Source organism: Dermatophagoides pteronyssinus, unplaced genomic scaffold (genome assembly GCF_027571235.1).
Source record: "Dermatophagoides pteronyssinus isolate colony J.1.1.1.1 unplaced genomic scaffold, Derpt_VIB-CSIC_2022.12 sq0008, whole genome shotgun sequence".
NCBI classification, from domain to species: Eukaryota; Metazoa; Arthropoda; class Arachnida; order Sarcoptiformes; family Pyroglyphidae; genus Dermatophagoides; species Dermatophagoides pteronyssinus.
The window spans coordinates 1-11,747 of record NW_027461532.1 but is presented as its reverse complement, the minus strand read 5'-3'; the positions used below and the strand labels follow the sequence as shown (position 1 = coordinate 11,747).

At 38.0% G+C, this 11,747-nt stretch overlaps 2 protein-coding genes and 1 pseudogene across 2 annotated transcripts; all 3 read right to left on the bottom strand.

Moving 5' to 3' along the window:
• Nucleotides 1–361: 361 nt before the first annotated feature.
• Nucleotides 362–1,225, bottom strand: LOC142645183 (uncharacterized; annotated as a pseudogene).
• A 491-nt stretch (nt 1,226–1,716) lies between these two features.
• LOC142645191 (uncharacterized) lies at nt 1,717–3,413 on the bottom strand. The gene is given in 2 exon segments (XM_075820894.1): nt 1,717–2,325; nt 2,328–3,413. Coding segments are annotated over 2 exon segments (1,164 nt in total). The 5' UTR covers nt 3,298–3,413; the 3' UTR covers nt 1,717–2,131.
• Nucleotides 3,414–6,306: 2,893 nt separating this feature from the next.
• On the bottom strand, nt 6,307–8,663 carry LOC113795687 (uncharacterized). The gene has a single exon (XM_075820812.1). It carries the CDS (start codon nt 7,771–7,773, stop codon nt 6,589–6,591), a length of 1,185 nt encoding a protein of 394 aa, XP_075676927.1. The 5' UTR covers nt 7,774–8,663; the 3' UTR covers nt 6,307–6,588.
• Nucleotides 8,664–11,747: the final 3,084 nt, after the last annotated feature.

Sequence of the window (11,747 nt, the reverse complement as noted above, 5' to 3'; positions counted from 1 at the left end):
AACTTTCTATGTTTTATTAGTTTCAAGTTGTTGAAAATTTTGCGAAACCGGTGGCATTAGGGGAGAGTAGTGTAATGTCCATGTAGCTGCTACGTCCGTAATTGTGTTGATAGTGGTGGGGTTAGGTGTAGTGAGGACTGTAAGATCGAATTGATATATTAGTTCAAGGATTTGGAGCTTTGGGGTGTCGGCGCTACTGTTCCACAGAGTGTGGCTGCTGTTAGAGTCTCCACAGATGAAGATGGGTGTCGTTGTGTTGAGAGACAGGGGTCCGTGAACAGTGATTAGGGTGTGGAGGAGAGGTTGGGTGGAGGGGTTATTGTTTGTTACGTTGGGAATGGAAAGTTTGTTAAAGAATTCTTTAGGCTATCATAACATGTTCTATCCCATGTTTAATTTTGTTGCATAGAGGCAAGGTCGGTGAGTGCTGGGTTAGCGGAGATTTTTCGGCACAGTGGCAGCAGTTGAAATGAGAACAGTTTTGATGTGTGTTATGAATTCAGATTGTTGATTGTTTATGCGTGTGGTCGAGAATGAAATTCCACAGTTTTTACATTTCTTACACCTTATTGGGACAATCCTTTGTTCGATGTTGGAAACTAAGACAATTGCTGCAGTGGCTAGAAGAATGTTGTTCTGCAATACATGCAGACCAGCCAATAAACAAAGTTCGTTGAAACAAAGGTCGTAACATGGGAGACGCACAAATGGCGTCAAGTAATGCCGTTTTTTGATTGTGAAAAGAAGTTTGATGTGGTTTTTGGATCTTGCATGTCATTTTGCATGATGAGCTGGGTTATTATATCGGATTCGTTGGTGGAATAATCAATATTTTTAAGCTTAATTGTTGGGCATTTAGGTGTTGGTTCATAGGCTTCCATGGCTGTGTTAAGATCAGGATTTTCACTTACACTTTAGAATTTGTTTACTGTTTCGTTGGAGAACTTAAGCAACATTGGTTTTGTTAATTGAAATTTGGTTGCATTTAATGTCGCATGCTGGGTTAGAATTGCATATAGCTTCCTTTGTTTGTGGTGGGTTGAGCAGGTTATTTTTTGGTTTGACAAGAACAGTCTTGTAGTTTATTTTTGGTGGGTTTTGAGCAACAACATTGTACGGTGTGGGTTTTTCGTTAGCAGGAGTTGATTCAAGTTTATCCAAGATTTTTGGAGTTTTCATTGTTGTCGGTTTGAGTGTCATTGATTAAAAGACGGTAATTGTCGATTTGAGTTTAGGTTGATCTGTCAAGCAGATATAAATCAAGTAGTTTTTGGGATTGGACAGCTAATTCTTTTGCAGGACCTGTGACTTCAGGATGGACACGTTGATGAGAATTAAGGGCTTTATGCATATTTGTAATAGCTGACTTTATGTCATTTAGACAATTGTCTGCCATTTCACTGATTGTAAGAAGTTAGAGCAAGTGGCAAGTTCGAATGAGTAAAATAACACACGTCTTGACTCTATCGAGGCCAAATGGCGAGTGTGTGTGTGTGTGTTTTTTTTAAAGGAGCGTAACTCCAAAATTTTATTTAATATTATAAGAGAAAATATAGAAGAAATTACGAATAGTAGAAAAATTATTTATAAATGTGTGTTAGTGTTTAGGTTGAATCTGATATGTTGTTTTGTGTGTTGTATTTTAGAAGTTGTGTGTTCGTGTTCGTATATGTTTGTATTTCTTTGCAAAATTCTGTAAAGTGTTGTATTGATGAGTTTGTTTATAATTGTTTTCTTTAATTGCTTTCTAATTTTTTCTCGTGTGTGTAAGGGTAGTGTTTTTGATCGGGATTGTTTTGTAAGCGGTGTTGGTGATGATATTAGTGAGATTGATGATACAACTTTCTATGTTTTATTAAGTTTCTAAGTTGTTGAAAATTTTGCGCGAAACCGGTGGCATTAGGGGAGAGTAGTGTAATGTCCATGTAGCTGCTACGTCCGTAATTGTGTTGATAGGTGGGTGGGGTTAGGTGTAGTGAGGACTGTAAGATCGAATTGATATATTAGTTCAAGGATTTGGAGCCTTTGGGGGTGTCGGCGCTACTGTTCCACAGAGTGTGGCTGCTGTTAGAGTCTCCACAGATGAAGATGGGTGTCGTTGTGTTGAGAGACAGGGGTCCGTGAACAGTGATTAGGGTGTGGAGGGAGAGGGGGATTGGGTGGAGGGGTTATTGTTTGTTACGTTGGGAATGGAAAGTTTGTTAAAGAATTTAACTTTTGTAGAGCTATCATAACATGTTCTATCCCATGTTTGTTTAATTTTGTTGCAGTATAGAGGGCAAAGGTCGGTGAGTGCTGGGTGTTCAGCGGGGAGATTTTTTCGGCACAGTGGCAGCAGTTGAAATGAGAACAGTTTTTGATGTGTGTTATGAATTCAGATTGTTGATTGTTTATGCGTGTGGTCGAGAATGAAATTCCACAGTTTTTACATTTCTTACTACTCTTATTGGGACAATCCTTTGTTCGATGTTGGAAACTAAGACAATTGCTGCAGTGGCCTAGAAGAAATGTTTGTTCTGCAATACATGCAGACCAGCCAATAAACAAAGTTCGTTGAAACAAAAGGTCGTAAACATGGGGAGAGACGCACAAAATGGCGTCGAAGTAATGCCGTTTTTTGATTGTGAAAAGAAGTTTGATGTGGTTTTTGAGATCTTGCATGTCATTTTGCATGATGAGCTGGTTTATTATATCGGATTCGTTGGTGGAATAATCAATATTTTTAAGCTTAATTGTTGGGCATTTAGGTGTTGGTTCATAGGCTTCCATGGCTGTGTTAAGATCAGGATTTTCACTTACACTTTTGAGGAATTTGTTTTTACTGTTTTCGTTGGAGAACTTAAAAGCAACATTGGTTTTGTTAATTGAAATTTGGTTGCATTTAATGTCGCATGCTGGGATAGAATTGCATATAGCTTCCTTTGTTTGTGGTGGGTTGAGCAGGTTATTTTTTGGTTTGACAAGAACAGTCTTGTAGTTTATTTTTGGTGGGTTTTGAGCAACAACATTGTACGGTGTGGGTTTTTCGTTAGCAGGAGTTGATTCAAGTTTATCCAAGATTTTTTGGAGTTTTTCATTGTTGTCGGTTTGAGTGTCATTGATTAAAAGACGGTAATTGTCGATTTGAGATTTAAGTTGATCTGTCATAGACAGATATAAATCAAGTAGTTTTTGGGATTGGACAGCTAATTCTTTTGCAGGACCTGTGACTTCAGGATGGACACGTTGATGAGAATTAAGGGCTTTATGCATATTTGTAATAGCTGACTTTATGTCATTTAGACAATTGTCTGCCATTTTCACTGATTGTACAGAAGTGAGAGCAAAGTGGCAAGTTTTCGAATGAGAGTAAAAATAACACACGTCTTGACTCTATCGAGGCCAAATGGCGAGTGTGTGTGTGTGTGTGTGTTTTTTTTTTTTTTTTTTTTTTTTTTTTTTTTAAAAAAGGAGCGTAACTCCAAAATTTTATTTAATATTATAAAGAGAAAATATAGAAGAAATTATGAATTGAATGAGGTAGAAAATTGTTTACAAATGTGTGTTAGTGTTTATGTTGAATCTGATATGTTGTTTTGTGTGTTGTATTTTAAGTGTCTGTTGTGTAATCGTAATAGTGTGTGTATTTCATTGCAAAGGTCTGTAAAAGTGTTGTTTTTGATAAGCTTATTTACAATTGATGTTGTGTCCTGTGTTGCTATTATTGTGTATTTATGTCTTATGTCTGAGAAAAGTGGACAATCTTTGATTATGTGTAGGTATGTTTGTGGTGTATTACAAGTGGGACAATCAGGTGAGGAACCGATTTTCCAGATCCGGAAGAGGTATTCTCTTGTGGGACCGTGTCCGGTGAGTAGTGATGTTGTTGCTTGTGTTTGTGTGAATTTAAGATTGTTTTCGTGGATGTGTTTTACTAAAGGTTTTGTACATTGATCATATAAATGTTTCATGTGTGTATTAATCGTGTTCTGTGCTTGTTGTTGGATTAATTGTCTAAAAATATTGGTTCTTGATAGGTTTTGTATGTTATTGTATGTGTCTGTCTTCACTATAATTACATCTTTGATTAGAGGTGTGTTTGTTAATAAGTGTATTGTGTTTATTGGTGTGGATTTATATGCATTTAGTGTGTTCCTGAGGAGTGCGTTATCAAATGTACTGAGTGTTCGAAATGTGTTTTGATTAATTCTGTTGCTCCATATTTCAGAAGCATATAGTAGGGAGGGGATTACGAGACATTTATATAATATGTGTCTGCGTGTTTGTGTGAGTCCGTATTTGTGTGAGATGTGAATTTTAAGAATATTGAAATATTTAAACAGTTGTGAAATTTTGTTGTGTACATGCTTGTCGAATTTTAGATTTGATGTGAAAGTAACGCCAAGAATTTTGGATTGTGTGACGATGTTGATGTTGATCATGTGTTCGATGAAAGGAGGAGAACGGGCAATGGGGAGGACGTTGGATTTTTGATAATTGATTGGTATGCAGTTGTCATTAGACCAGTTGCTGACGGTGTTGGTGATTCCATTGATTTGTAGAGCCAGGTTGAGGACAGAACTACCGGATGCTATGATGGTTAGGTCATCTGCATAGGCTGTGCAGGTATACGTTTCTGAAAGTTTTTTGAGAAGACTGTTCATGATTATGTTCCAGAGGGTAGGAGAGAGGACTCCCCCTTGTGGGCAGCCACGTCCCAGTGGATTGTGAATGATGTTGTGATGATCGGTGATTATGTGGATGTTTCTGTTGTTAAGATAGTGCGAGACGATAGATTTTAGATAAAAGGGACAATTTAGATTATTCATTTCGTTGAGAATTTTGCAGTGTGGTGCATTATCAAAAGCTCCTTTGAAATCGATGGAGATGATTGCTTTGTGCTTATGGTTTAAATTGTCGATATCGGTGATAATTTTGTTGAGAGCGGAGATTGACGATTTGTTGTTTCTGAATCCGTGTTGAGAATGATGAATGAGGTTGTTGGACTCAAGATGACGAACTAGAAAGATGTGTACGATTTTCTCATATAGTTTGGATAAGTGGGAGGTGAGGGAAATGGGTCTGTAGGAGGAGGGGGAGAAATGATCTGTTTTGTTGGGTTTTAAGATGATGCGTGTGTATGACGTGCGCCAGGTCGCTGGAAAATAACCGTACGAGAGACATTTTAACATTAACTGATGTAGTGCTGAGATCATTTGTGAAGGAAGGTGTTTGATCATGTTGTTGGTGATGTGATCAGGTCCTGGGGCTTTTTTTGGATTTAACTGATTTATGAGTAGTGTGAATTGGAATAGGGGAAAGGATAAAGGAGTGTTACTAGGGGGGAGAATAGGGGTGCAGAGTGTAGGATCAGAAGGGAAAAGGGAATTGGCGAGGGAAACGATCTCTTCTGGGGAACGATCGCTGGATAGAATAGGGGTGGTGTGTATTTTGTCTTTCAGCTTGTTCCTGATAAATTTGTATGTATTATTCCATACATTGGGGGATCTGTCCTCATTTTGAATGAAATTTTTCCAATCAGTCTCAGATTGTTGGGCTATAAGGGAGGTGAGCTTTTTTTTCAGATCGCAGTATTTTGTTCGGTAAATATTCTTTAGAATGGGATTAGTAGTTTTGTGTAGTTTGTTTTTGAAGCGTTTGGTGTCTTTGTGAAGGATACTGATTTCGTGTGTACGGTAAATATTTCGCGTGTGTGTGTAAGGGTAGTGTTTTTTGATCGGGATTGTTTTGTAGGCGGTGTTGGTTATGATATTAGTGAGATTAATGACACAACTTTCTATGTTTTCATGTGTGGTTGCATTGTTGATGTCATTAATTAGAGAGGTGATTTCATTGTTGTCAAAATTTTCAGAAAAAACATTCCAGAGGAAGTTGTTTTCATTAAATTTCCAGGTGGAAGGTTGAGTAGAAAATATGGGTTTGGGGACATTGATTGAGAATGTTTGGGGTGTGTGGTCTGAATAGGTAGGGTGAGGAAGTTGCTGAAAATTCTGCGCGAAGCGGGTAGCGTTGGGGGAGAGAAGTGTAATGTCTATGTAACTGCTACGTCCGTCATTGTGTTGGTAAGTGGGGTTAGGTGTAGTGAGGACAGTGAGATCAAAATGATAGATCAGTTCAAAGATTTGGGAGCCTCTGGGAGAGTCGGCGCTACTTTTCCATAGAGTGTGGCTGCTGTTAGAGTCTCCACTGATGAAAATGGGTGTGTCGTTGTGTTGGGAGAGGATGTTTTCGATGTGTTGAAGATGACCGTCAATTCTGCAATTGGGGGGAGATATACTGAGAGAATTAGAAATTCTTGTTGATTTGAGGTGACTTTAATCGCACAGATGTCGCCGGATTGTATTAGAATTTGTTCAAATTTTATTGCAGTATTAAAAATTGCAATGATTGCTCGTGGACGGTCTAGTGTGGGGGGCGAACGACGTTAGCAGTGTGTAGGGAAGGGAAGAGATGGTTAACATAGGAGGGTTCTTGTAAGAGAGCAATGTCAAGGTTTGATTTTTGTACGAGATCAACAAGCTCTTTGGCAGCATTTGTACTGCGGTTAAGGTTCAGTTGTATTATTTTTACAGGGTCCATGAACGAAGGTTAGGGTGAGGAAGAGGAAGGCTGTGTATTAGGGGAGGGAGGGGTATTGTTAAGATTGTTGCTTGTTGATGTATCGGCAAGAGGGGGTTTATCAAAAAATTGAACTTTAGTGGAGTTGTCAAAGCATGTTCTATCCCACGTATTTTTGATTCTTTTACAGTAAAGAGGACAATGATCAGTTAATGCAGGATGATCTGCTGGCAAATTTTTCTCTGCGCAGTGGCAGCAATTGAAATATGAACAGTTTTTGATATGTATTGAAAATTCGGATTGTTGATTGTTTATACGCGAGGCCGAAAATGAAATGCCGCAATTTTTACATTTTTTATTACTCTGACTGGGACAGTCCTTTGTTCGGTGTTGAAAACTGAGGCATTTGCTACAGTGACCGAGAAGAAATATTTGTTCTGCATTGCACGCAGACCAACCAATAAACAAAGTACGTTGAAACAATAGTTCAAAAACATGAGGAGAAACACACAGTATCGCGTCAAAGTAGTGTCGTTTCTTGATTGTGAATAGAAGTTTGACGTGACTTCTGAGATCTTGCAGGTCATTTTGAGTGATAAGCTGGTTAATTATATCTGATTCGTTGGTCGAATAGTCGATATTTTTGAGTTTGATTGTTGGACATTTCGGTGTTGGTTCATATGCATCGATAGCTGTATTAAGATCAGTATTCTCACTCACACGTTTCAAAAATTTGTTTTTACTGTTCTCGTTGGAGAACTTGAAAGCAACGTTGGTTTTGTTTATTGAAATTTGATTACACATGATGTCACTTGCTGGAATGGAGTTGCATATAGCTTCTTTTGCTTGAGGTGGACTAAGCAAGTTATTTTTGGGTTTGACAAGGACAGTTTTATAGCATGTTTTTGGTGGATTCTGAGCAACAACATTGTACGGTGTGGACATGTTTACAGGAATTGATTCAAGTTTATCCAGGACTTTTTGAAGTTTCTCGTTGTTGTCAGTTTGAGTATCATTAAGCAAGGATCGGTAATTGTCAATTTGAGATTTCAAACTTTCGGTCACAGCCAAATATTTATCCAGTAGTTTTTGAGATTGAACAGCTAATTCTTTAGCAGGACCTGTGACTTCAGGATGAACACGCTGATGAGCATTTAGCGCTTTATTCATGTTTGTAATAGCTGACTCTACATTCTTAAGGAAGTTGTCCGCCATTTTACCGAGAAGATTGAACACAAAATAAAACACAAAAGCACAAAATATAGAGAGCAAGGCAACGAAAATTTTGAGGTGAGAGCAAAATAACACACGTCTTGACACTATCGTGGCTAAACAGCGAATGTGTGTGTGTGTGTGTGTGGAAGAGGTATTGGTAATGGATGGATGGATGATGGTAGAGTGTGGTAGATTGTGGATTGATATATTGTATGTATGATGATGATGATGATTGATAGAGGAGTAGCATTTGTTAGAGTAGCATTTGTGGTGACAATGGTTAGATAAATGGAATGGCAACAAATGGGATAACTAATGGAATGTCAACAAATGGAATGTCAACAAATGGAATGTCAACAAATGGAATGTCAAATGGAACAATTCTTGGTTCATACGGGTTAGGTTAGTTTTGGGTTAACAATTGGGGTAACCAATAGACACTTGTTAGGTTAGTTTTGGGACATTTGTGGACACTTGTTAGGGTAGTAATAAACACTTGTTAGGTTAGTTTTGGGTTAACAATTGGGGTAACCAATAGACACTTGTTAGGGTAGACATTTGTGGTAACCAATTGTGGTTTGTTGATTGTGGATACGTGTTAGGGTAGCCAATTGTGGTTTGTTACAATAGATGGCACTGATTGTCAGTGAGAGAATTTTCAAAAAAATTTAGAAATTGAGGCCTGCCTATGCCTATGTAACCTGAGCCTGCCGCGTTTTTTGGAATTAGTATTAGAATGTGTTGTAGGGTATTTGGATGGAATTTTTGGTTTGGTTTAAGGTAAGTGAGTATGGAATTAGTTGTTGGTTTGGTTTTTTGGTGGATTAGAGATGGTTTTGGTTTGAGGTGTTTGGTGGTTTGTCAATGGGAAAATGAATGGGAAAAATAGTCGATGATTTTTGAAAATGAATGGAGAGTTTTTTCAATTTTTCTATGGAGATTTTTGAAAATGATATTTGCAATGGGTTTTTGAAAATGAATGGAGAGTTTTTTCAATGTGTGTGTTTTGGTGGAGATGGTTTTGAATGTGTGTGTTTTTCAATTTTTGGTGGAGATGGTTTTGATGATTGGAAGAGGTATGAATGTGGATTGTTGATGGTGGTGGTGGTGGTGGTGATTGGAATGGATATGATGGGACTGGATATGATGGGACTGGATTGGTATGGATTGGAAGAATTGGTTGATGGTGGATGATGGGATTGGGTGAATGATTTTTGGATGATGGTGGATGAAGGGATTGGATGATGGGATTGGATGATGGGAACAACAACAACAATAAAGACTAAAAAAAACTTGAAACAATTGAATTAAATCAAATACGAAAACTATGATTGGTGGTGGTGGTGGTGGATGATGGTGGATGATTGGAAGAATTGGTTAGGTTTTGGATGATGGTGGATGATTGGGAGAATTGGTTGATGGTGGATGATTGGAAGAATTGGTTGATGGTGGATTCATTCAATTTGTGATTGTTGAAGAATGTGTTTAGCATTTTGAATGGAATGTGTGTGTTTTGCAATGTGTTTTCAATGGGAATGGAATTTTTGAATGTGTGTGTTTTGCTGAATGGAATGTGTGTGTTTTGCAATGGGAATGGCATTGTCAATGTGTTTTGAATGATTGTGATTTTTGCTGAATGGAGATGGTTCATTCAATTTGTGATTGTTGAATGTGTTTTGCAATGGGATTTGTTGAATGTGTTTTGCAATGGGATTTGTTGAATGTGTGTGTTTTGCAATGGATGGATGGATGGATGGATGGATGGATGGATGAAGAAGAACAAACAACCATGGAACAAGTGATGATAACTTGGAACACTAGTCATATGCTTGTAAATAAACACTCTATCACCACTGTCATATGATGATTGTTGATGGTGGTGGTGATTGTCGATGATGAAGATTTTTTATGGTGGTGGTGATTGTCGATGATGATTTTTTAAGGTGGTGGTGATTGTCGATGATGATTTTTTAAGGTGGTGGTGATTGTCGATGATGATTTTTTAAGGTGGTAGCGCAATAGAATGAGGTTAGGTTACGGAATCCGTGAGGTTAGGTTACGGAATACGTGAGGTTAGGTTACGGAATACGTGAGGTTAGGTTACGGAATACGTGAGGTTAGGTTACGGAATACGTGAGGTTAGGTTACGGAATACGTGAGGTTAGGTTACGGAATACGTGAGGTTAGGTTACGGAATACGTGAGGTTAGGTTACGGTTAGGTTAGGTTAGGTTAGGTTAGGTTAGGTTGGTTAGGTTAGGTTAGGTTAGGTTAGGTTAGGTTAGGTTAGGTTAGGTTAGGTTAGGTTAGGTTAGGTTAGGTTTTTTTTTTTTTTTTTTTTTTTTTCGGTTTAAAAGAACGGAATTTTATTGACTTTACTATTATTTTATCCTTGGCAGTGGCCAAGGTTGGCATATCAAATTACAATGTTTTATCAATTGGTGTATTATCATGTAAGACAAAATATATAAGAGAATGAAAAAAAGAGAAAAGAAAAAAGAAGTAAAAGAGTAAAAGAAAAAGTCTATTTAGTATAATTTGTTTTGCAAAATTTATTAATTGTATCTTGTTTTTTATTGTTATCATGATAGACTACGAGCGGCTGTGTACGATGGAGATTGGGCAACAATTGGCAGGATCAATCATCATATGGTTCTTTCGGCAGGATGGACAGCATAATTATCAATGGAAGCACAGGAAATACAGATAGCATGGATCAGGAATACATTGGGAGGATTATCTGGTTATAGGCTGGAGGACAGGAATCGGGATGTATAGCTATAGATTACGATATACCTTACCAATAGCTCTCTGGAGCATTCTCTGGTATATTGGACAATGATGATCTAGTGCTCCGTGTGGCTCTGTCTGTTGTTGTTTTACCATATTGCAGTTGCAGCATGTCGGCGGTTTTGCTTTGTTTGGGCATTTTTCAAATTCATGACTACCTGCGCAATGTGAGCATGTGGATACTTTAGATGGACACTTAGTTGAGATATGATTAAAGCCCATGCATTTATAACATTTATAACCAATTCGCGCGCGCGGCGTCGTTGAGTAAAGACGTACTCTGCTACACTTTTTCGCACAAAAATTTTTAATTGTGTTAATTGTGAACTAATTTTGATGAATTTTGACCCACACGTTCAGATAACGATTATCAACAAGTGATCCAAATTTGAAGTGATTCGGACCAACCGTCTGGTTGTTCTGGGTGAATTTCTAAAAACCACGTGTTTTTCATCAACGTGCTCAACATTTCTGTGAGAAAATATCGTTTGAAGGTGTTCCCTCGACAATATTGGCTCACAAACTTGATCATCTCATCACCACAGTGCCAAGAGTCACTCTGCTAATTAGTGTGATCTTTTCAGGTTTCTTTCATCTAATTATCATCATTAAAAAGCAAATTAAAGGACTAACTTCCGTTGAAAAAAGTTTCAAAACAATCGACACGTGCTCAATCGAGTAAGTGTATTATCAACCACTGCTAGGACGCTATGCCTCCGCCGCCTCCTAAGGGAGATAACCGTAAGGTTATCAGCAAAACTATCAGTTCCAGTCAATCAACTAAGTTAGCAAAATCTGCAGATTCGACATCGATTGCCTCTACGTCGTCAAGCATCTCATCACTCAGCGCCTCTCAACCACCACCACAACAGCGTAAACAATCCGACGGTGCACCTGTAATTCCGCTCAAGTTTATGAATAAGCCAACCGATCCAGAAACAATCAACACAGTAATAGAAGCAGTTCGAGCCCTAAAAGGAAATATAACAAAAGAAACTAGAGCAGACGTAGAATATGCATTAACAGTACTACAATCAGAGAACATGCAACTAAAACGTAAAATCAATAAAATACGTAACAAGAGAGAAGATACAGAAAACGAAGACGAAGAAGAATCAGATGAAGATGATTCCGATGATGATGACATAGAAAGCATCGAAGTCTCTCAACTAAAGCAAGAAGTCA

What these genes read in the sequence shown, in the direction of transcription:
- LOC113795687 (XM_075820812.1), bottom strand. Translation starts at nt 7,773, where the DNA reads ATGGCGGACAACTTCCTTAAGAATGTAGAGTCAGCTATTACAAACATG.